The sequence below is a fragment of the Dipodomys merriami genome, unplaced genomic scaffold (genome assembly GCF_024711535.1).
Source record: "Dipodomys merriami isolate MVZ:Mamm:240054 unplaced genomic scaffold, mDipMer1.0.p SCAF_6, whole genome shotgun sequence".
Classification (NCBI taxonomy): Eukaryota; Metazoa; Chordata; class Mammalia; order Rodentia; family Heteromyidae; genus Dipodomys; species Dipodomys merriami.
This window is the reverse complement of record NW_027206179.1, coordinates 8,467,417-8,494,030: the sequence shown is the minus strand read 5'-3', so window position 1 is coordinate 8,494,030 and position 26,614 is coordinate 8,467,417. Positions and strand designations below refer to the sequence as shown.

General features: G+C 38.3%; 1 protein-coding gene across 1 annotated transcript in view; it reads right to left on the bottom strand.

The window, feature by feature from the left end:
- LOC138814242 (vomeronasal type-2 receptor 116-like) overlaps positions 1-26,335 on the bottom strand; it is a 56,553-nt gene extending 30,218 nt beyond the window's left edge. Inside the window, exons 1-7 of the mRNA XM_070003254.1 lie at positions 26,259-26,335; positions 26,025-26,141; positions 17,565-17,767; positions 15,857-16,120; positions 11,416-11,589; positions 8,971-9,395; positions 1,503-1,606 (exon numbers count right to left, since the gene is read on the bottom strand). Of these exons, the coding sequence (XP_069859355.1) occupies positions 1,503-1,606; positions 8,971-9,395; positions 11,416-11,589; positions 15,857-16,120; positions 17,565-17,767; positions 26,025-26,141; positions 26,259-26,335 (1,364 nt within the window). The remainder of the gene's footprint in view (positions 1-1,502; positions 1,607-8,970; positions 9,396-11,415; positions 11,590-15,856; positions 16,121-17,564; positions 17,768-26,024; positions 26,142-26,258) is intronic.
- Positions 26,336-26,614: the final 279 nt, after the last annotated feature.

The following is a 26,614-nucleotide window of genomic DNA, read 5'->3' as shown; positions in this document are numbered from 1 at the left end:
CTGGAACAAAATCTACCAAGCATATGTACCCCAAAAACAGATGGGGGATGCAATCCTAATATCAGATAAAATAGTCTTCAAATTAAGGTTAGTGAGAAGAGATAGAGAAGGTCACTACATACTAATTGGCGGGATCTCTCCTTCAGGAGGATATTAAAATTCTAAATATCTGTTTGTCAAACAAGGGAGCACCAAAATTTATCCAAGAAACACTACTTTCCCTCAAATCTCACATACATCCAATGATTAATAGTTGGGGACTTTAACACACCACTATCCCCACTAGATAAATCAAGTCGGCAAAAATTCAACAGAGAAACCCGCAGATCTAAAGAATTGTATAGATCAACAAGATTTAACAGACATCTACCAAATATTTCACCCAGTAGCATCAGAATACACGTTTTTCTCAGCAGCACACAGAACATTTTCCAAACTAGACCATAGTTTAGGTCACAAAGCAAACTTGTCCAAAGTCAGAAACATTGAGGTTATATCTTGCATTCTCTTAGACCACAAGTGAATAAAATTAGAACTCAACACCAAAAGCCACCAAAGAAAGTCCAGTAACACATGGAGGCTGAACAACACACTGTTGAATCACCAGTGGTTCATGGTAGAGATTAGAAAGGAAATTCAAATGTTCATGATATTCAACAAAAATGAACACACAAACTACCAGCTCCTCTGGAAAACAGCAAAGGCAGTACTCAGAGGCAAGTTTATAGCTCTGAGTTCCTACATCAACAAATTGGAGAAATCTGAAACCAACAATTTGATGAGACATCTGAAGCTCCTTGAAAAAGAGCAGCAGGATAAACCCCAATCCAGTCCATGGAAAGAAATAATTAAAATTAAATCAGAATTAAATGAATTAGAATCCAAAAGGCCATAGAAAGAATCACCAAAACAAAGAGTTGGTTCTTCGAAAAAATTAACAAAACTGACAAATCTTATCAGAAAAAGAAGAGAACACACACAAATAAATAAACTCAGAGATAAGCATAGAAACATCACCACGGAAACAACCAATATTCAGAACAGTATAAGGGAATACTTCTCAAACCTTTTTCTAATAAGTTTGAGAATCTGGAAGAAATGATCTATTTCCTAGCAAATATTTCCTAGTAAACAAATATCAGTTAAGCCAACTTTATAGAACAATATCAAGCATGGGAAGAGAAACAGCAATAAGAGACCTTCCTGCGGCGAACGCCTTCTCGACCAGCGAGGAAGAACGACCACCACACCAGGAGTCTTCTCAGATCACGCTTTATTGGAGAGCCTTTTAATTGTTGGGAGAGCTTGAGCGCGAGAGAGCGTGCACCCAAAACATGGCCGCTTATATAGGGAATAGGGACACGGGTCGGTCTATCATTGGTCATCTGCCTTTCACCGTCACCAGGTGCCACGGGATTGGCTGGGGACTCTACGTGGCTCGCGCACGAGCAAAGCCCAGGACCCACCGTCCCGCCAAGCACCGCCTGAAATGGAGTGGTTACCTCAAAGCTGCAAGGGAGTGGGCGCCATCTAATGGCGTTCGCCCCGGCTCCCTACACCTTCCAACTAAGTAAAGTCCAGATTTGGATGGATTTACAGCAGAATTCTACAAGGCATTCAAAGCAAAACTCACACCAATACTCCTCCAACTCTTCAATGAAATTAACAGAAAATTCACTACCAAACTCATCCTATGAAGCCATCATAACCCTCATACCAAAACCAGGCAGGGACACATCAAAGAAAGAGAACTATAGGCCCATTTTTTGATGAACATTGATGCAAAACTTCTCAACAAAATTTTGGCCAATAGACTTCAAAAATTCATCCAAAAAATCATACACCATGATCAAACAGGATTCATTTCAGGGATGCAAAACTGGTTCACTATAAGGAAATCAATTAATATAATTCATCACATCAACCAGAACAAGCATTAAGAACCACATGGTTATCTCAATAGATGCAGAAAAAGCATTTGACAAGATCCAACACCCCTTTATGATGAAGGCTCTGGAAAAAACTAGGAATCCAGGGAACATTCCTCAATACAATAAAGGCTGCATATGACAAATCTACAGCCAGCATTAAACTTAATGGTGAAAAACTAAAGCCATTTCCTCTTAACTCAAAATGAGACAAGGATGTCCACTCTCTCCACTTCTCTTCAATCTACTATTAGAATGCCTGGCTACAGCAATAAGACAAGATGAAAACATAAAAGGGATCCAAATAGGAAAGAAGAAGTAAAACTCTCCCTCTTTCCAGATGATATGATTTTCTATCTAAAGAATCCCACGGACTCCACTCCCAAATTACTCAAGCTGATTCAAAACTTTGGCAAAATAGCAGGGTATAAAATTAACCCTGAAAAATCAATGGCTTTTCTGTATGTCAACAATGAGAAAAGTGTGGTTGAAATCACAAAGCAACTCCTTTTGTAACCCACCAAATAAAATACCTAAGGATTAACTTAGCCAAAGAAGTGAAGGACCTCTATGATGAAAACTTTAAAAACTTGAAAAAGGAAATCAAAACAGAAATTAGAAAGAGGGAAAATCTCCCATGCTACTAGATTGGAAGGATCAACATCGTGAAAATGGCAATACTTCCCAAGGCTATCTACAAATTCAATGTGATACCTATCAATATCCCAACCTCATTCTTCAAGGAAATAGAAGAGGCAATCCAAAAATTCATATGGAACATTAAAAGACTGAATAGCAAAAACGATCCTTAACAGAAAGAACAGGGCTTGAGGAATATTAATACCACATTTCAAACTCTACTACAAAACCATAGTAGTTAAAACAGCTTGGTACTGGCACAAGAACAGACCTCAGAACCAATGGAATAGATATGAAAACCCAGAAATGAACCCACAGGCCTATAGCCATCTAATCTTCAATAAGGGAGCTAAAAAAATAGAATGGAAGAAATACAGCCTCTTCAGTAAATGGTGCTGGCAAAATTGGTTAACTACTTGTAGAAAACTAAATCTAGATCCTTCTATATCACCCTGCACCAGAATCAACTCCAAATGGATCAAAGACCTCGGAGTCAAAGCAGACACTCTGAAAACATTACAGGATGGAATAGGAGAAACCCTAGGTCTCTTTGGCAGAGGCCAAAATTTTCTTAATAGAGACCCAGAAACGCAACAAATCAAAGAAAGGTTGGGCAATTGGGATTGGATGAAATTGCAGAGTTTCTGCATGGCAAAGGACATAGCTAGCAAGATCAATAGAAAGCCCATGGATTGCGAGAAGATCTTCACTAGCCATACAACGGACAAGGGTCTCATATCTAAAATATAATTGGAACTCAAAAAATTAAATCCCCCAACAACAAATCCTCAAAGAAACAACTGCTCAATAAATAAATGGGTAAAGACTTAAAGAGAAACTTCTCTGAAGAAGAAAGAAGGATGGCCAATAGACAGAGGCAGAAATGCTCAACCTTCCTTGCCATAAAACAAATGCAAATCATAACAACATCCCCCAGTTAGAATGGCTATAATTAAGAAGTCTAATAACAACAGATGCTGGAGGGGATGTGTAGAGAAAAGAACCTTTCTGCATTGTTGGTCAGAGTGTAAACTTGTTCAACCCCATTGGAAATTATATGGAGGTTCCTCAAAAGACTCCACATAGAGCTCCCCTATGACCCAGCAATCCCACTTTGGGGCATTTACCCAAATGATCACAAACAAGACCATACTAAAGCTAACAGCACAACCATGATTATTGCAGCATTATTTACCATAGCTAAGATCTGGAACCAACCCAGATGCCCCTCAGTAGATGAATGGATCAAGAAAATGTGGTATATATACACAATGGAATTCTATGCCTCCATCAGAAAGAATGACATTGCCCCATTTGTCAGAAAATGGAAAGACTTGGAAAAAATTATATTAAGCGAAGTAAGCCAGGCCCAAAGAAACATATGTCCCATGGTTTCCCTTATTTGCAATAACTAGTATATGTCTGAGACAAACAGAAATTGTCAGACAAGTTGATGTTAGATGAAATGAACCCCAAGATAAGGATTCAACTGTTTTTTTTTCCTTTCTTGGGATTGTTTCCAACATTTTTTATAAGATGATTTCTTTCTTGCTTTGTATATCCCTCCCCCATGGTATAACCCCTGTTTTCACTATATTTTATGTTGGTATAATTTGTGGATGGGAAGGGAATAAACAAATTATTTAAATAGGGATACAGGTGGATCCATTGCAACAATGAGACATACAAGACGTTATGTTGAAATACAATCTTTACACCTTTGGTCGGGAGAGGGTGGGTGGGTGGGTGGGAGTTGGAGTGTGGTAGGGGTTGTGTGAAGGGGTGGGAAGTGGAGATCAGAAGGGATGGGAAGGGGAAATATAGGAGGAGGCAAAAATGCTTGATAAGAAATGTACTTACTAGCTTGCCAATGTAATTTTAACCCCTCTCTATGGTATTTTCACAATAAAAAAAGAACTGGCCCAACAATGTCATTATCACAACTAGCCCAACCTGATAAGGAAAGGCCTGGATGTTAAAACCTCCTTGACCAGAAGTACCCTGATATTTAGCTTCTGTCATCACACTTGTTTCCTTTGTCATTTTCTGCACGTTCTGTAATTTTGGAGAACTTGTTACACACCTACAATTTCTGAGAAACGGTAACTTTTAGGAGAAAAGTTCAAATAATGTGCACCCACCAAAACTGGCATTAGGAACCTATGTTATTCTAGAATTTTACTACTGTTGGTTAGGACTCAGACTTTGGAATAGGAAGTCTTCTGGGTCCACCAGAGAAATAGGCTTAATTCTTTAACACTTTGAGTGGCACTTGTTTTCCCCTTCATTTGTCTGCAATACTGTCTGCCTTTACCATGGCTTTCCCTATCTAGTATTAAAACTGAGTGATTTTTGTCTTCATCTAATCATATAGAAAATAATTTTACTCATTTAGAGGTTCTTCTGCAATAATCTCTTGCACTTATATGTCTTTATATATTTGTACTTCACTTATATTATGTATATATTATTATCAATTATTGTTGCTACTGGTATTGAATTTGTTATAAAAATATTCTCATCAATAGGGAACATTGCTTATCTGTAGTTTGGATGATTCAAATTAGGAGGAAATTTTTATAGTACAGGCATTTTTATCTTTCATTCCTGAATGTCTGTATTGTGCTATTTCCTAGGTGGTCTCTCAAGTTATTTGAAACTGTATCTCTTCTTTCTCTCCCCTTTTCTCTTTTTCCATTCTCTCTCTTTCTTTACCTTTCCTAAGTCTTTGTGCTTTGTAGAAGGTATATTTATTTAATTTGAAGTCCATTTCTTTATAGTATTTATAGCCAAATGATTCATGTTCATTTTGTTACAGTGTGATAGTTATACCATCATCCATTAATTCCAGATATATCTATGTTTTTCTTTGGGACATTTTCTTTTGTATCTCATGGGGCTTGATCTCTGGGTCTAGACACTGTCCCTGAGCCCTTCATCAGAAGGCAAGCACTGTCACTGTACCACTTGAGCCACATTGTTACTTCTGGGTTTTTGATGGTTAATTGGAGAGAAGAGTTTCATGGACTTTCCTGACCATGCCAGAACTGAACCATGATCCTCACATCTCAGCTCCTGAATAGCAAGGATTACATGTGTGAGCTGCTGGATTCTGGCACTAATATTTTTTTCTTTTTTTTATTGTGAAAATACTGTACAGAGGGATTAAATTTACATGGGCAAGATAATGAGTTCATTTTATCAAGCATTGTAGCCTCCTCCTTTGTTTCCCCTTCCCATCCTATCCTCCCCCGCTTCCCCACCCAACCCTCCTCCCCTCCCCACCAAAGTTGTAAAGTTCGTTTTCGACCTAACGACTTGTATGTCTCATTGTTGCAATGGGTCCACCCGTATCCCTAGTTAAACGATTTGTTTTTTCCCTTCCCCTCCACAAATTATACTGACATCAAATACAGTGAAAGCAGGGGTTATACTGTGGGGGAGGGACATGCAAAGCAACAAATAAATAATCTTACAAATGTGTTAGAAAGACATTAAGGCAAGCATCAACCAAAGTCTGTAGTTGCACAGTCAAAAGTCTGCAGATGCAATCTAGTTCCACACATATATCTATTCAACATCAAATAACTATGTATTAATGGGCTAAGAACCCCAAAGAAGCCTTTGGCAAACAGGAATTATTAGGTTTAGGGAGAGACATGGGTAAAAGTAAGCATAGAGGGATGTAGAAAGGCAGTGGGAGAGTTAACTTAACTAATTCCTAATCTCAAAGTGAGATATAGGTGAGATAGAATGATAGAAGAGAGAAAGAAAAAAAGAAGAAAGAGAAAGAAAAAAGAGACAAGAAAAAATAGAAAAACAAAAATTAAAAATTAAAAAGTCCAACATTTAAAAATTATGCAAATTTGAAAATGTAATATTCAGAGAAGAACGTGAATAGAATAAGAGAAAGGGAGGGATAGAAAGGAAATGTGAAAAACTTAAAAATAAAAATGTTTAAAATATTATATAGGTATAAAGAGGTAGTACTGCTATTAAGGAATTTAAGTCTAAGGTTTTAAATTGAGTAGTAAATTTCTGCATTAAGTGTGTACACAATGGGGGCTAAGGTCTAATAATCGACTACGGGTATATCTGAGATGAGCGGAACAGCAATTAAGTCACGCAAAGAAGAATGAAAGAGAAGAAAAAGTGAAAAGCATGAGAAGGAAAGAAAAAAAGGATCAAATGGTCAGTAGAGATAAACAAAAAAAATTTTAAAAAAAGAAAAAAAGAAAAAAGTACACACATATTCCCCTAAAATAAAAATTATAAGAGGAAGAAAAAAAATTAATAGAAAACAAAATTTTTTTAAAGTTAAAAATTAAAAATTAAAAAAGTTTTAGAAAAAAAAATTATAATGTGTTAATTGGGTGTTCATTCTTTAGGAGTTGAGTTTTCAGGGCTGTATTACATCTTATTATCAATCATTGTCAAGTTTGTAATTTGTAGATTGTCTGCCCAGGCAATTTCTTAATGCTGCCAATGACTGCACAAGTATTTGGAAATAGAGCAACACATGTGTAGGTGAATGGGGTTAGAGTGAGAGGAGAAGCACTGTCCTCTTTGACCTGTTAACTGGCCTTAGTCTTCCCAGACTTTTTTCTTTTGCCTGTCTTAAGGCTTCAAACTGAGTGCCTGGGTGTTCAAGGCTAGCAAACTACCACTTTAGTCACATAACCAGTTTCAGCTTTTTTCTGGGAAACTTATTGGAGATGGACTTTTCTCCACTGTGCTGGCTTCAAACCTCAATCCTCACATCACACACTCCTGATTAGCTAGAATAACAGGCAGGAGACACTGGAACCCAGATTAGGTTTCTTTACTTATTTTCTATTGTATTAGATGACAAAGTGTGGCAAATCAGCTCCCAGTCCAGGAAATGGTCTGTCCTGTAATTAAGTCAACATTTGCATGGCTTCAGGAAGAGACCCTTTCCTTGTTTTTCATTTGTTTTATTTTACTAACTCAGTTTCAAAGTATTTTATTTCTGATGATCCTATCATTTTTAGGCAAAAATTAAAAACTTGGAAAGTCTATGGGGAGGTATCTTGTAACTTTATTGGAAGGATGTTTACTAGCTCCAAAAAGCTTCTAAACAGAAAGTTTGGAAGTCAGAGCTCTGTATTCACAGTTACATTTCCTGGTGTGTTACAACACTTGAAATAAGCACATGAACCATTTAGTTTGGCCCTCAAGTAGTTGGTCCAGACATTACAATTTGTTCCAATGGGGAAAATGTCAGTCTGAGAAAACATTTCATGTTTCTGCCTTATGGACAAAAGGTTTTGTGTAATTTGAAGGTGGGTATGTCACATGACTTCTAAGAAATGGTCAGCCAGGTGCCAGTGGTTCAAGCCTATAATCCTAACTGCTCAGGAGGCTGATATTTAAGGATCACAGTTCAAAGTTAGTCCAGGCAGGAAAGGCCATGAGACACTTATCTTGAAATCACCACCAGAAAACCAGAAGTGGCACATGGGCTCAAGTGATACAGTGCTCACCTTGAAGTGAAGAGCTCAGGACAGTACCCAGGCCAAGTGCAAAACCCAAAACCAACAAAAAAAAAGACAGAAAGAAATGGTCAGTAAGCAGGCCAAGTTCAACCCCAGGAACAATACATACACACACACACACACACACAAACACACACACACACACACACACACACACACACACACACACACACACACACACACACAAACATCCTGGAACTTTAAAAAATACTTGAAATTGGGAATGATAAGATTAAGTGCAGAGAGAAACCAAAACCAGCTGAATAAAATTCAAAATTAGGCTGCAGTGGCGAAAATTTGTAACTATACTACTACTAGAGAAATCAGTAAGATCTATATATTTGTTGAAATAATTTTTACAATATAAAATAAGATAGGAAAAGGAGTGTGGATTTAATTTGGACATTCTATGCATTTCATCAAACACATGAGTTTTATCTTAAGAAGGCTTCTTTCTCTGAGTATGTATTTTGTCTTTGAAGCCATGCAGAGAACCTCTATCTGGTCTTATCAAAATGATGTAACACTTGGGGACAAAGATGCAGCACAGAAGTCCTGCACTGGAGGCCAAGATGGAGAAGACCTCCACTGCCACCATGACCTTCCTCTTTGTACTGTGGTAGACAGGAAGGAAGGTGAGCCACACACTGCAGAACACCAGCATGCTGAAGGTGAGAAATTTGGCTTCATTGAAGGTGTCAGGCAGGTTCCTGGCCAGAAAAGCCACAGTGAAGCTGGCCAGGGCCAAGGAACCCAGGTATCACAGGACACAGTAGAAGGCGGTGAGGGAGCCCTTGTTGCACAGGATGATGATGTGGCCATGTTCAGAGTGTGCATCTGTGTCCACAAAGGGAGGAGAGGTTCCCAGCCAGAGTCCACAGAGTCACCTGGATGAGGGTACAGATGGGGATGATGAAGTTAGGAGCCCCTGATACCAGGAGCCACCTTATTCTTCTCCCTGGAGAAGTGGCCTTGAAAGCCAGAACCATGGTTACAGTTTTGGCCAACACTGTGGAAACAGCTACAGTGAAGGCAAGCCCAAATATGGTTTGCTGCAGGATGCAGGTGACTGTGTTGGGATGGCCAATAAATAGCAAAGAACACAGGAAACAGAACATGAGGGAGATGAGCAGGATGTAACCGAGACACAGGTTGTTGGCTCTGACAATGGGAGTGTCTTGATACTTCACAAAGATCCCAAAAATAGCAGCAGTGGGTTTTGACAAACATAGAGCCACACAGTCCAGGGCCATTCCCAAGGGTTCTTCATGAGCCAGGAAACTTGCAGCTTTGAGAAGGCACTGGTTTCTATCTGTGTTGGCATACTCATCTTATGGACACTTCAAACAATGCTCCATATCTGGTAAGAAAGGGGAGTTACCATTTGTCTTGCTTTAGTACTTCCTGTTTCTCAACATATATTGCTAATTCCCCTCCTTTATATTACCAAGTAATATAAAAATACCTGAAACTGTTTTCACCTTTTCTATACCATAACTTCATCCTTATTCTCACGTTGTTTGTTTGTTCATAGTGATTTTCTTACTCAGTGGCTCTTAGGTAGGAAAGAAACATGCTACTTGTACATTTCTAAAAGTTCATTTATATCATAAAATCTATGCATCATAGTCAAGTTGTTCTACAGAGGCTTTTTAGTTACATGAATCAGGTAAAGAGTACAATTGTTTTTGAACCATGTCTTCCATTCCCTGGCTCTGTTACAGTTTTTCCCGTCCAATCTCACAACGACAAAATGTACAGTTCATTTTTCACATAGTGTGTAGTAAGTACCACTGGTGTATTTATTTACCTTTGTTGTATTTGTTCCACCTTTTCTGAGCCCACCTTACCTTTCCAAATACAAACTAGGTAACAAGACAAAAGGAAAAGAAACCAAAAAACAGCAACACCAGCAATTAAAAAGCATGTCTTGTTTCCTTTTCTTGGAATTCATTTCATACAACATTGTTTTCTTTGACTGACTAAACACATTTTGGAACTAGTCTGTTTTACATAATTCTAAAGAATTAAAAATAATTTCCTGAATTCTTTATGCTGCTAGTATATGAGCTCTCAGCACTGTGTGCATGATTCTGCTACTGCCATTGAAAATTGTGAATAATATAGCTTACATTGCTGTATGTGTTTGTTTGAAATTTCAAAAGGAGGCCTGTGTTATATTCTTGAATTCATCACATCATGGTCTGCAGAACACTTGTGTCTAATACTTAAACCAAACTCAGCTTTCTAAGAATTTTCTCTATAGTGAGAACAATTCTGCATAGGCAAATAAAGATATGCAAAACTTATTTGTTCTTTTCAGCATAAATGTATTTTGGAAGATAATGGAGAGTCTGTCTTTAATAGGTATTATACTTAACCTCAATGGTAAAACTAAATGGACCCTAGACATTCACTGAGGCCAAAAGAGATTATGTATGGGAATGGTTGAAAAAGGCTCATAGCTAGGTGTAAATGATCACAGAAAACAATGTTATGGTCTGGGAAGGTGGCTCAGTAGTAGAGTTCTTGCCTTGCATTAATGAGACACTGGGTTTGGTTTCTCAGCACCACATAAGCAGAAGTGTAGCTATGGCTTAAGTGGTAGATTGCTAGCCTTCAGCTGAAGAGCTGAGGGGCAGCGCCCAAACCCAGAGTTCAGGCACCATGACTGGACAAAAAATAAAAAAATACAACAATGTTGTATGCAATGAATTCCAAGAAAAGGAAACGAGACATGCTTTTTAGTTGCTGTTGTTGCTGTTTCTTGGTTCCTTTTCCTTTAGTCTTGTTACCTAGTTTGTATTTGGAAAGGTAAGGTGGGCTCAGAAAAGGTGGAACAAATACAACAAAGGTAAATAAATACACCAGTGGTACTTACTACACACTATGTGAAAAATGAACTGTACATTTTGTCGTTGTGGGATTGGACAGGAAAAATTGTCACAGAGCCAGGGAATGGAAGACATGGTTCAAAAACAATTGTACTCTTTACCTGATTCATGTAACTGAAAAGCCTCTGTAGCATAACTTGACAACCAAAGTAAAAATTTAAAAATATAAAAATTTAAAAATTAATTATTGAATAGTGGAGAAAGGGTTTCCTTGAGATAAATATGTATAAAATATCATGGCAAAATCAATCCTATACATAATTTAAGGCCGTGAGGTTTATTATTTCAAGGAGTAATACCATTAGTTGTTACAATTTAAGTACTGGAAGATGGAAGACTTTGGGTCTGCAATCCAAATACAAATCTTTTCCATTGCCTTGGACACATTGGGGAATACTAGGATGAGATAGAGAATTTCTTCTGTAGTCAGAGACTTACCTGTTCCATTAGAAAGCTCATTCTCTATGCAAGGTGCACAATCAAAGCAACAGATAGCCCTTCCCACCTGAGGGGATTTCCGGAATCCAGGACCACAACTCTCACTGCAAACAGAGTGAGGATTCTGAGGAAAATCTGATATGTGTTGGTACCTCTTCAGACTATTACCTGACACTGAAGTAGAACAGGTGTTCCTAAACATTCAACCATTAAGCATAATGATTTTATATACATAAAGCCAATCATCAATTAAATGCTATTTTAAATTTCCTGTCATAATCCACAAAGGCTTTTGTGCTATAGCCTTCAATTTCAACCGATGCTACTACTAAGAACTGTGGAACCTTTAAGAGATGGTTCCAAAGGGTAAGATATTTCTGGCCAACAGCCAGGAACTGCCTTAAATTAATAGCATTTTTTGTCAGTCATGGGGCTTGAACTTTGGTCCTGGACACTGTCCCTCAGCTCTTCAACTCAAAGAGAGCACTCTACCACTTGAGCCACAGAGAGACTTTTGGTTTGCTCCAATGAGTAAGAGTCTCATGGACTTTCCTGCCTGAGCTGGCTTTGAACCATGATCCTCAGATCTCAGTCTCCTTAGTAGCTAGGATTACAGGCATGAGCAATCAGCAACTGGCTCATAACATAACTTTTATCCTACTATTTGTGAAATCCGAAAATATGGACACAAGAAGTAAAATACTCATTGAAACTTTTAGCACCATGCTAGACAGCAGGCCTCTTGTATGTTCCTATTTGTTTTCCAGCTGCTTTGAATTTACAATTTTCCTCTGGTACAGGCTTCTTAAATGATTCCTCTCACCATAGATGCCTAAATAATAGGTCAACTAGGGGTGGATTGAGATATCCATTGTGGGGAGAAAATAAGCCTTTCAAAATTATGAAATTATTGCTTTTTCAGGTTTTTTTTTTTTGGTTATGTGGTGCTGGGGAATTGAACCCAGGGCCTCATGCATGCAAGGCAAGCGCTCTACCACTGAGCTACCTTCCCAGCCCCCTTTTTCAGGTATTTTTTAGATACTAGAATACCATTATAACAGATGTCATCTAGATTTTAGGATAAAAGAACATTAAGAAATCTCTAATTAGTACATTTCTTTCCAATCGAAGAGTCAGGGAATCAAACAATTTCAAGTTAAAACTAATGAAATGTACAATACTGGATGACAAGGGACATCATATCTAGGGGTTCTTTTTGATTACTTATATTAAGTTCCAGTCACTATTTTTGCGGGGGGGGGTATGGTCATGAGGCCTGAACTCTGGGCCTAGGCACTGTCCCTCAGCTCTTCAGCTCAAGTCTAGTGCTCTACCACTTGAGCCACAGCGCCACTTCTGGCTTTTTTTTCTTTTTTTTTTTCAATTTATTTTATTTTATTTGTGAACATACTGTACAGGGGGGCTACAATTACATGGGCAGGATAATGCGTACATTTCTTACCAAGCATTGCAGCCTCCTCCTTTGTTTACCCTTCACATCCCTTCCCAGTTTCCCTCTCCCCACCCCCCTGTCCCAATCCTTCTCCCCCTCCCCCCCTCCCCCCCTACTGACGTTGTAAAGCTCATTTGGGACATGACAACTTGTATTTCTCATTGTTACAACAAGTCCACCTGTATCATTAAACGACTTGTTTTTCCCCATCTCCTCCACAAGTTATACTGACATCAAATATAGTGAAAGCAGTGGTTATACTGTAGGGGAGGGACATACAAAGCAACAAAGAAATAATCTTAAAAATGAGTTAGAAACATATGCATGAAAGAAAAAAACATTAAAATACATATCTAAGGGTTCATTTTCCTAACATCACATTATCTGACCTTTTCCGCTTGACTCATACATATACTAGCTATTGCAAATAAGGGAAACCATGGGGCCTATGTTTCTTTGGGCCTGGCTTACTTCGCTTAATATAATTTTTTCCAAGTCCTTCCATTTCCTAACAAATGGGGCAATGTCATTCTTTCTGATGGAGGCATAGAATTCCATTTTGTATATATACCACATTTTCTTGATCCATTCATCTACTGAGGGGCATATGGGTTGGTTCCAGATCTTAGCTATGGTAAATAATGCTGCAATAAACATAGTTGTGCTGGTAGCTTTAGTGTGGTCATGTTTGTAAACACTTGGGTAAATACCCCAAAGTGGGATTGCTGGGTCATAGGGGAGTTCTATGTGGAGTCTTTTGAGGAACCTCCATACTGCTTTCCAAAGTGGTTGAACAAGTTTACATTCCCACCAACAATGAAGTAAGGTTCCCTTCTGTCCACATCCCCTCCACCATCTGTTGTTGTTAGAGTTCTTGATTTTTGCCATTCTAACTGGAGTGAGGTGGTATCTCAATGTTGTTTTGATTTGCATTTCTTTTAAGGCTAGGGATGTTGAGTATTTCTTCATGTGTCTATTGGCCATCCTTCTTTCTTCTTCAGAGAAGTTTCTCTTTAAGTCTTTCGCCCACTTATTTATTGGGCAGTTGTTTCTTTGAGGATTTGTTGTTGGGGGATTTAATTTTTTGAGTTCCGAGTATATTTTAGATATGAGACCTTTGTCCGTTGTCTGGCTAGTAAAGATCTTCTCCCAATCTGTGGGCTTTCTATTGATCTTGCTAGGTATGTCCTTTGCCATGCAGAAGCTCTGCAACTTTATGTAATCCCATTTGTCCAACCTTTCTTTGATTTGTTGTGTTTCTGGGAAATTTCGGCCTGAGCCAAGGAGACCTAGGGTTTCTCCTATTCCATCCTGTAATGTTTTCAGAGTGTCTGCTTTGACTTCGAGGTCTTTGTGGCATTTTTCTTTTTGCTTATGCGGTGCTGAGGAATCAAACCCAGGGCCTCATGCATGCAAGGCAAGTGCTCTACCACTGAGCCACCTTCCCAGCCCCAAGTTCTAATCACTTTTTTTTATCTTGAACCCACCTCGGTAGTTCCTATGGCCCACTCTATCATATCTTTAGAAACAGACAGATGATGACCCTGAGGAGCATATGGAGAAAACTTCCCAATTTTCACTTTGAGCTCAAGACCTTCTAGAAAATTCCAAATATTCAAAATGTCATACTCTTCCTCTAATTTCCTTTCCTCATCCAAAATCACTTGGTCTCGGCAGAGCGCTCGCCTTGAGCTGAAGAGCTGAGGGACAGTGCCCAGGCCCAGAGTTCAAGCCCCATGGCCGACAAAAAAAAAAAAAAAAAAAAAAAAAAAAAAAAAAAAAAAAAAAAACATGACCAAAATCACTTGGTCTCAAGCAGGATTGTAAAATTGGATGTTCTTCAGAAAAGGGTGCAGCTACAAGAGGTACATCATGTCATGGTGAAGAGAATCCATGAGTTGAAACAGAAATGCTGAATTCAACCAAACCCCTCATTCTCTTTAATCTTTACTTTATCATTCAAAAGTAACAAAGATATCAAATGAAGTCTCACTAAAGAATGTGTAGGGGGAAGTAAAAAAAAGTAATGTTTCTGAATTCTGGTTACTACAAGGCATTTTTTTTCAAGGGAAAATACCTCAACATAACTACGAATAAGACAATTCTCAGTTGCCTACAGAGGGTTTTTTCATGACTGATAATTTCATCAATATCCCAGGAATTTTATTGGCTAATTAGATGATACATAATGTGGAATAAACAAGGTCATTTATTTTTGTACATTTAATTAATTAATTAATTAACTTTTTCTTTTATTTTTGTATGTCATGGGGCTTGAACTCAAAGCCTAGACAATGTCCGTCAGCTAGTTCAATCAGGGCTACGACTCTACCACATTGAGCCACAAAAGCACTCTGGTTTTCTGTTGGTGAATTGGACATAAGTGTCTCATAAACTATCCTGCATAGACTAGCTTCCAACAGTGAACTGATCTCAGCTTCCTGAGTAGCTGGGATTAGAGGAGTGACTCATTAGCACTCAGCTCATTTAATTTTTTAATGTGATATATGTGGAAATTGTCCATGATTGTTTTTATTATCTTTATGTGATATACAAAGTCAGAATGTGATTTCAAGGCATCTCATTGGCACCCTTCCTCATTTTTCTTCATCTTTTCCAATCCTTCCATCCTTTAAATTACTTTTAAGAAACAAAATCATTGGAATAATTAGGTACTTAAATAAGAGATCATCCTTTGCAATTAAGAATCTTCTAATAAAAAGATGGATTTAAAAGCATTAGCTGTGAGTTTATTGAGGTCATTGTGGAATTGATGGGAACATGACACAAATTTCTGCTGGTATTTTTCTTTAAGAACATATGTAGAGAGGTCTGGGGTAACCTTACAAATATTTTTAAAAGTATAGTTTCTCTTGAGCCATTGGGATAAGATTTGAATGTATTAAGGTTTACTTTGGTTTTCATGCATGGAATTGAAAAGAGAAGGCATTGCCTGTGCAGGAGAAGGCACCCTCCATCTCCCATTACCCATTGCTGGCTCTTCTGTTTGAAGAAGCATCTCATGGAGAGCCTGTGCCACAGCATACACAGCATTGTAGATATTGTAACTCTCTTCAGACATGGCCATGTCAAAAATTTGTCCAGACAACCATTCCAAAGAGGCATCATGTGGACAGTTCTCCCACATTACACAGTCAGACTCAAAATGGGAGCAATTAAAAGACAGAAAACACAACTTAGCAAGGTAAAAGTCTTCTGGGTATTTGGAAGGGTTGACTTCCCTGATAAAATCTGTGAATCCAGGTATGTCTTCATGGTGATATGAAAAAATGAGAGGTACATGGCATGAGCCTAACATGAAATACTTCCTTCCAATGGATAAATCACACTGTGAGTTCAAGAGCCAAATTTTGCTTGTTACTAAGAATTGTCCAAGATATGCCATTAAGTCTAGCAGGTATTCCTTACTCCGATAAATGATAAGTACATTTGCTGATGATTTCTTGATCTGGTTCTAAATTCCCATGATGTTAACTACTTGTGTCCCAATACTGCCAGAGATCACATGCTCAAAGGCTATACAGATTCTGTTCTTGTCCATTGCTTCTCTCAGTTCTGAAAGGATCAATAAACTATTCTCATCATGTGAGATCAATAGCCCTACCCAGTTCCAGCTGAAATGAATCAGTAAGGAGACCATGGCAATGGCTAGAGATGTGTCCTTTGGGGCCATCTAATAGAGAGAAGGAAACTTTTCATGGTCACTCAGGGCAGGATCAAAAGCCCCAAAGGTAAGCTAAAGGGAAAGAAAATTGGAGGCTCACATGTAAGAAATCTAATATACATCACAACCTAACTGTTGATTTATATTCAGCAATAGGTTGAATTGTATGGAAGGAAGTGTTTGATTTTTTAAAGTTTTTAAAATTAAAGTGTAGGTTATTTATAAATCATTATACAAAGATTTTTCAATTGAGCATGTCAATTATGTATATAATGCCTATTGGTCAGTATCGCATTCTTTCAATTATCCTTGCCTCATCTATACCAACACTACTCATTCCCTTTTTCCTTATTCATTTGTACATATACTTGAATATTTTGACTATACTTGCCATTATTCCTCTTTTTCAAACCTTCTCCTTTTAAAATCATACTCCTCACACGTGAAGTGTTTAATTTCCTAAAGATAATTGTGCAGAGTAGTTACACCATGGAAATCCACATCTATGCATACCATACTTTAGCTAATTTAATCATATGTGTTTCTGGCCACCTGTAGGTTGTTATACTGATTTTGTATTTCATGTTTATATTTTAAATTCAACTTCCACAGATGAAAAAAAAATAGCCATTTTGCTTTTCTATGCTTAACTTTACTCACTCAATAACTTCACATTTTTAAAGCCATTTCCCACTTCCCAATTGCTTGCTACAAATTATTCAACAAGCCCTAGGCTCATGGTCATCCCTTCGTTTTCTCCAACACTTTCCATCCTTTCTTAAACAATGAGAGTCATTTTGGAGTGCTTAGCTTTTGATATTATAAAATAGCATATCCTTTTATGTTATGACTTTTCCTCACATTCTCTTATAACATCTGAAAATGGTACCAAAGTAGACATCTTACACTTCCCTCTCGCCTTCACCTGTGGAAACCTGTAGAGTTCCAGCAGTGTTCAAATCTGCACAGATGTCATTCCTGACGTTCCTGCAAGTACTGCTACTAACTTACTTTCTGCCATGCAGGTGTAGTTAGGGATCTTCTTCTGCCCAGAAAGCCAAATAAAAGGATTCTCAAAGGTAGACCAAACTTTGAAATCAACATTATAGATATCAAATCCCAGAGTCATGTTGTGTAAAAGATTGGGGTTGTTGTTGATTTCTTCAACAACAAAAGCCAAGGCCAGGACAAAATGATAGTACTTGAAAACAAACCTGCACAAGAGACATAAGAAATTCATCAAAAATAATCCAAAACTTATCTTCAAATCAATACAATGACTTTGGTGGATTTGTTTCTCTACAAATTATATACGTTGAACATTGTACCTTTTATGAGATTTTAGTAATATGATGTCCATACGAAATCCCACAAAGCTTGATTTTTCCCTTTCATAGGTAACACACCAAAGAAAAGAGACCCTCCATTAAGCATGGAATGGGTCTTCATGAGGCACTAAATATTCTTTTTGTTGTTGTTGTTGGGGTAACTACCACCATATGTGTGAAAATTAAGTCTTTGTTTTTTGAGACACTCAGTTTATCTGAGAGACTATGCTCATTTAGATACTGTCTCAATTTAAGATCAACTTTCAGAGGCAGAGCAAGCTGTAGTGTGAGGAAGGCCTATGGTTTTCCTTGCAGCCCCAACACATCAAACAACTCTTTCTACACTAGCTACCAGAAAAAGTAGTTGAAGCCTCAGTATAGACCCTAATTCTCATATATGTAATAAAGCAAATGAGATGCTTTATAAATGCAACAAAAAGTTGTTTCCCATATTACTCTCCTCCATTACCTTCTCCTTACAAGGAGATAAGCCTCCAAAATGGGGGATGGAAAGAGAGTTGTAACAAAATAAAGCCTTAGGTTGAAATCCCTGTTTCAAGGCCAACAGGGTGAAATTCAGTGCTAAGAAATACCTTGATGATGAGTACTTCCTTCACAAAATATGTAGACTGAGATAATGAAAAGGAAAGGATACAGGGAGTAAGAACATCAAAGATCTCTACCCTCTCCTAAAACCAGCCCTGCCCAGAAAGACTGTAAGATGCTTATCTCCAATTAATCTACAAGAAAACAGGAAGTGGAATTGTAGCTCAAGTGATAAGGGCACTAATTTTGCGCAAAAGAGATTGAGGAAAACATGAAGGCCCTGATTTCAAACTCCAGTATTGCCAAAACTAATCATAGTAATAATAAGGGTCTCATATCTAAAATATACCTGGAATTCAAATAATTAAATCTCCAAACAACAAATTCTCAAAGAAACAACTGCTCAATAAATAAGTGAGCTAAAGACTTAAAGAGAAACTTCTGTGAAGAGGAAAGAAGCATGGCCAATAGACACATGAAGAAATACACAACCTCCCTAGTGAAAGAGCCCAGACTCCTAGGATACTTTCGTCTATGGGAGGGCACCCCAGAAACCAAGACTCCAAACCAGTAGATGCAACAAGCAAGAGGAGTTTATTCAGCATTTGCGCAAATGGACTTTCTGCCTTGGAAAGAGAGAGAGAGCCCTGAGCAACGGTTACAGGCATTCTTAAAGGCAAAAACCACAAGATTAGCATACGACACCAGGTGTCCCGGGATTGGCCCATTTAAAAGTCACTGTGTACTCCAGCAATCATTTTGCTACGTGGGAAATTTTGTAACACTCTTCGTAAAATGGTTGGCTCGGGGCAAGTCTAGGGGGAGCAGTCACCCTGGAGGGGAGTTCACATAGTTACAGGCTTGTGATTGGTTGACATTTGGCCTAGTTTGCTGGACTCACCAGATGGTCCTTATCTTGGGTCCCAATTGGGGAATTTCCAAACAGGAACTTAGAAGAACATACTCATTTGGTCTTTATCTATGACCACAGACCTTGTCCCAGGGCCGACATCTGGACTCTGAAACTTTGTACTCAATTCCTTATTTTCAGGGAGGGGAGGGGGTGCTAGCACAAGCAAGTTTACAGAAGCAAAATCAGCAGTTAGCAATTGTAAAATGTAACTCTAATTTTTAATCTTTCACCTAGCAATAAAAGAAATGTAAATCAAAACAACATTGAAATACCACCTCACCCCAGTTAGAATGGCTATAATCAAGAACTCTAATAACAACAGATGCTGGAGGGGATGTGGACAGAAAGGAACCTTACTGCATTGTTGGTGGGAATGTAAACTTGTTCAACCACTTTGGAAAGCAGTATGGAGGTTCCTCAAAAGACTCCATACAGAGCTCCGCTATGACCCAGCAATCCCACTTTTGGGCATTTACCCAAATGATCACAAACAAGACCATACTAAAGCTACCAGCACAACTATGTTTATTGCAGCACTATTTACCCAGATATCCTTCACTATATAAATGGATCAAGAAAATGTGGTATATATACACAATGGAATTCTATGCCTCTATCAGAAAGAATGACATTGCCCCATTTGTCAGAAAATGGAAAGACTTGGAAAAAATCATATTAAGTGAAGTAAGCCGGGCCCAAAGAAACATATGTCCCATGGTTTCCCTTATTCGCAATAACTAGTGTATGTTTGAGAGAAGCAGAAAAGGTCAGCTAAGTTGATGTTAGAGGAAATGAACCCCAAGATAAGGACTCAAACGTTTTTTTTCTTTCTTGCGATTGTTTCTAACATATTTATAAGATGATTTCTTTGTTGCTTTGTATGTCCCTCCCCCATGGTTTTCACTGTATTTGATGTTGGTATAATTTGTGGAGGGGAAGTGAAAAACAAATTGTTTAAATAGGGATACAGGTGGACCCATTGCAACAATGAGATGTACAAGACGTTATGTGTTATGTTGAAATACAAACTTTACAACTTCGGTGGGGGGAGGGGGGATAGGGAGGGTGGGTGTGGAGAAGGGGGATGGAGTCGGGTGGGGGGGACTGGAAAGGGATGGGAAGGGAAAACAAAGGAAGAGGCAAGAATGCTTGCTAAGAAGTGTACTCATTACCTTACCCATGTAATTGTAACTCCTCTGTATGCTATTTTCACAATTTAAAAAAAAATAAGGCTTATGTGGAAGAGTAATACAAAAGCAAAACTGAATTGTGAAAGAAAAAGAATGTGTGAAAAGGTTATTAGAAATTGACAACTGTGTCTCTGGGCACCAGTGGTTCACACATATAATTCTATATACTCAGAAGCTTAAGATTTGAGGATCACAGTAGGGAGGCAAGCCAGTGGCCGTAAAGCCAAGAGACTCATCATCAGGTAACTAAAAAACCCAAAGTGGAACTGATACTCAAGTGGTAGAGTGGTAGCACTGAGTGTAATCCTAGCTACTTAGGAACCTGAGATGTCAGGGCCACTTATAGAGCAACCATAGTAGGAAAGTCCATGAGACTCATATCTCCAAGTAACTACCAAAACACTGGAAGTGGAGCTGTGGCTCATGTGGTAGAATACTAGCTGAGAGCAAGTAGCTCAGGGACAGCACCAAGTACCTGATTTCCAGTCCTAAGAGAGACTAAAACCAACCAAGTTTAGGAAGATCAAGGTCAATTGAACTGTCCACCACCTCGTCTTGGACAAGCTCTCCTATGATCAAGTCCTGTCAAGTCTGCAAATGAAAAGGAAATCATAGTACATAAGTTTGCCCATTTCCCTAACCGCTGACTTCTCAATAAAATCTACACAAACCAAGACAGAGGGGCAGGAGACCTTTACAGTGCTGCCAGTAATGATACAAAGTATCCACCAAGTGTACTGCATTTAGCAAAGATATCCTGTAGTCATCAAAGAGAGATCAAGATATTTCCTGTCAAGCAAGGTTAAGGAAATTTATCTGTATCAGATCTCTTCTTTTTTTATTAATAAGTTTTTTATTGTGAAAATACCATACAGAGGGGTTACAATTACATGAGCAAGGTAATGAGTACATTTCTAATCAAGCATTGTTGCCTCCTTCTTTGTTTCTCCTTACCATCCCTGCCCTCCAATCCCCACCCACCCCTTCACCACCGCCAAAGTTGTAAAGTTAGTTTTTCAACATAACGTTTTGTAACAAATAAGCAGACAAAGCCGGAAGTGACGCTGTGGCTCAAGTGGTAGAGCACTAGCCTAGAGCTGAAGAGCTAAGGGACAGCACTCAGGCCCAGAATCCAGGCCCCATGACTGACAAAAAAATAAAAAATAAAAAGAAGAAGAAAGAAAAAAAGAAAAGAAAAGAAATTCAGATCTCTTCTATAAATAACAGGAAAGAATTTTTTTCATTGCAAAAAATGACAAAGAAAAGAGGACAAGTATGTATAAAACTTTCTGATGAATGATAATACCATCTGAAAATGTTTAATATTGTATATATCCTACTAGACCATTCACATATTTCTTAGAAGTAGAAAAGTATTATAAACTTCCCAGCTATATTTCCAATCTTCAATACAGGACAATGTAAAACTGGATATCCAATATTTGAAATGAAAATACAATTCAGTGAGAGTTTTAGTGTAAATTTACTTGTATGAAGAGTTTTACTTATGACCTTTCTTTATATTCACTTAATGGACTTTGATCATAATCTGCCCTCAAGTTTTTGTTTTGATTTTCTCTTCTTCATTTGTTTGCTTCTCATCCTTATTATCATGTATAGTTGTCATCATTACAAAATAACTTCCTATAATTAAATACATTTAAGTCCCTATGAATCAAAAATGTAAACCTATAATGAACAAATGAAAAGTAATATACTGGAAATAATAACTAGTATTGGATGTGTTTGTTGACTAGTGAATGCTGTGAAGGGGAAAGACTATAGGAGCAGCTTCGGTGAAGATAGCCAAATTACATAATGGTATAATGAGAAATGACAACAATTATTGGGAATGGAAACACCTGAAATTCTTTATTAAAAGACATAAATGAGCTAGGCGCCAGGAGCCAATGCCTGTGATTTTAGCTACTCAGGAGGCTGAGATCTGACAATCACAGTTTGAAGCCAACCCAGTGAGGAAAGTCCAACAGGTTCATCTCTACTTAACCACAGAAAACCAGAAGTGGCTCTGTGGCTTAAAGTAGTAGAGCACTAGACATAAGAAGAAAAGCTCAGAGAAAGCATTCAGGCCTGAGGTTAAGACCCACAATCAACAAAAATAAAAGTCACAATGTGGCCTAATTCCTGAAGATGAAAGTACAAACTCTAGGTTGATAAAAAAAACTCACTCATTGCTTCCCCTTTTAGAGTACACATAGACTGCAAGGAAAGGGAATGAATAAGGCAGACCATGTATACATATTCACATTGTATGTTATCTAGTATATAATATATGGAGTAATGTATATATACTATGTATATTATAAAACATATAATGTATAATGTACATGTAATATATTTACATATTATGTAAGTGTGCATATATATCTTAAACTTTTCCTTGATACGGCTGTTGTTTGAAATCAGTGACTTCCAATTGCTATGCAGCATCTCTACCATGCCAACAATCCACCCATCCCTTTTGGAGCTTGTGTTATTTTTGAAAGAGAACTTGAAATTATTTTTGAAATGACCTAAACAATTATCTTCCAAATTGCTACCACATAATGCACAGAAACAAAGAAAGACAATCTCACAACTCCTCTCAAAAAAGAAAATCTCCAATTTACCAAAGGTGTCCAAACTAGTGTGACACCTGCTTTCAATTATAGTAGAGAGCCACAGTAACATAAAAAATGCACTTTCAAAAAAAACATATATAAATGTAACAGGAGACCTAGAAATACTCCCAATTAACTACATTTTATCTGATGCTTAGCTTTGTTGTCCAATACTAATTTGCTGGAAGTTGACAGCCATAGTACGTAGTGGAACTGTGAAAACTGAGTATCCATATAACAAATGCTTAGGCTTAATCTTTCCTTTCATATTGTCCAAAAGGAGAAGAGTCAAAATTCATCACAATTCTTAATAGGAAACTTGAGGATTGGAAAATTGCAGATTGTCATAGTGGAAACTCTTCAAGATACAGGCACAGGAATACTTCCTGATAGGACACAAATACTTCATAAAATAATAGCAAAAGTTATGTCCTTGATTGGGAACAGTGCTACAATCATTCGTTTCACTCACAAGATGAAGAATCTCATCTTCAGCAGTTTAAAAATGTGATGTCATGAAATTGAAATCTTTCAGCCGGCCAAGCATTGAGATCCACATCTGCAATTATCACAGTTTAAAGCCAGCCTGGACAGAAAAGTACTGTGAGGCTTACCTCCAATGAACCAGCAATAAGGTGAAAGTGCAGCTATGCCTCTATTGGTAATGCACCAACCTTGAGCAAACTTATCAAGCAAGGGGGAGAAGCCTCTTGTCTGAACCAGTGTACTGGTACCAAAATACAAAACTTTAAAATTTTTAAATGTCAGTACAAGAAAAGAAACTTTTAATGAAGTGAAGACTCAGGCAAATAAATGTTTGTAAACATTTGTTAGCTATTCATCTGTTAGGGTTTAATATCATAGTATAAAACAACACTGAAGTTTAAACATCAGTACAAAAAATAATCTTACCATGAAACAGGCACATGAAGTGAAAGACTTTTTTCAAATGGAAAAGTACAAATAGGAAATCCATATAGGAAAAATATCAAACCATTATAACACTCAGCAAATTGCAAACCAAAGGTATTCTGAATTACTTTATTGTGTAACCCAAAATGGCTATCTTCAAAACACAAAATTACAAATTTTGGTGAAGATATGTATTAATAAAAAAACAATGAAGATACCTTGGGATATTAACTCTAGAGTTCATATTTGACACAGCTATATCACTTCTAGCTATCTCTCCAACATATAAAACTCAATTTCTATACAGATGCATATGTAAACATGGATGTCATTTTATGCCAACTATCCAATTCATGGAATTACCAAGGATGTCCAACAACACCTGAATGCATAGGATAAGGTTTCACTATATGAAGATGAGTTTTCTTCAACAAAACACATATTGGTGTGACACCAAGTTCATCTCTTCCTCCTAGTGACATCCAATTGCTGTGTTGCATTCAACTGTATCAAGGACTTCATAAATGATACATAATGATATTTCACTTGTAACACACATAAATTTTATAAACTTGATCATAGAGTAATGAGGCCAGAATTCTCTGATTTTCACTAGCAGCCCTTGCATATTGGTAAGTAGCTGAGAAACATCCATCTGGTGCAACCTTAATGTTCAATGTATCTGTTTAAGTCCACTAACAAAGACACTCTAATATAATTTGTGATACCAGGGGAAGGGAAATCAGGTGAAAATCATGTGGAAAAGTAGAGGAACATAACAAAGACAAACATCTAAGAATGGCATGAAGGACATTTACAATCGACTAGGATATTAACAAATCTATTCTAAGGCAGTGAAAAAATTCCTGATACTGTCATCTCTGCCTCCAAATGTGGCCAGCCATGTCACAGTCTACCCTTGTCACACCAGCACTGGAAAAGAGGTGAGAACCATTCCTATAGGCAATGACATTCAGTTGCAATAAGAATCAAATAGAGATGCTGGAGTAAAGTGGAGAGCTCAGGAAAGTGGAAAGGAGAAGCTACATGGAGAGAAACCAGACCTCTTTTCTACCTTGGAAGCAGAAAATCACTCTATACTACACACAAATTAAACCAGATATTTTCTGTGCATTTTCTGATGAGAGTTTGGTGAAGGGGATATAGAAAGCATAGTTGTGAGTCCCCAAGGTTTCTTCAAACATTTCCTAGCCTAAGAACAAAAGAGTAACTGGAACTAAAATTATGGAGCAACTACTTATGCTGTGTTTGCTTCTTCACGAGAAGCTTCACTGATACTGTGATCAGTTCCCAAAGTGTAAAGAGGTAAGAACCCAGCAATCATCACATCTCCATCCATGTGCCCTGTGCTTCATTCTAGAAAAGCAGGCAGTGCCTGCTAAGGAGCTGACAAGGAGTGGAAGCTGGAGAAGAAGGAGTGTGGAAATCAAAGGGAACATCACTGAAGCATCTGCCAAGCCAGAATTCTGGTTGGAAGAGAAGCCCGTGGGATCAGGTAGAGATATATAGCTTGTATTTGTGTCTATGTGTATATGTGCCTTTCTATTGACAGGGATGGCTACTCAGCTTCTGTCATTGTAACCTTCAGCATTTCCCAGTAGGAATGTGGAAAACTCCCAGTCCTGTGGTTCTGCATCTGAGGCCCAGCATCTGGGAAATAAACACTAGTTGGAAAACATATTTTCCAGGTCTCTCCACCCCAGGTGTTATGCTTTCATCCAAGACCATAGAGAGACTACAGAGAATCCTGGGATGAAGTTTTCTTGTTAGATTTGATTGCAAGCCTGGATTACAAAATGATTTGTTTGAATTCTATTAAGGATGATGCAACTGGAAAACATCAATAGATGCCATTTTAGGTAAAAGGTGAGATGTTGGCAAGGGCTCATGCTAGGAAAATGCCAAGCAAACCCATTAGGGCATCATACTCAAGGACATACTCAATGTCCAAAACAGCCATTGAACATTGCTGGTTGACCCAGGCCAGTTTCAATAAGAATCCCATGCAGGGGAGTTCCGGGAAGATGGCGGAGAAGAAGCTGTAATCTGAACAAGCTCTGGCATAGAAAGCAGTTTTAGAGTTCCAGTGAACAGTCCTAAGCCAGAGAATCACACCAAGTGTGCCATTACAGGACTGAGAGTTAGACAAGAGAGGGAAGCCAAGGCAAAAAGACACATCTGAGCGCTCGCCAACAGCCGCCGCGGCGGTGGCGGCAGGGTCGCAAGCGGCGGAGACGGCAGCCGGGGCCATACCTGAGCGCTCACACAGAGAGTCCGGGATGAAGGAGCCAGACGCAGCGGGCGAGCGGATTCTACTCAACACCAGCAAGAACCAACAAAGAGCGGACATCTTCATCCTGCAGCTTGCAGACCAGAGACGACCCAGGATCCAAGACTCAGCGTGAGTAGAAGCCCGACGTCCTCACTCCTCAGGGAGCAGAGGAGGGAAGGCCACCCCTCCCCCCCCAGCACCAGTGATCTCCATCTTGGATACCGACAAAGCTCGGAGGAGCTGCCAGCTCAAACCCAG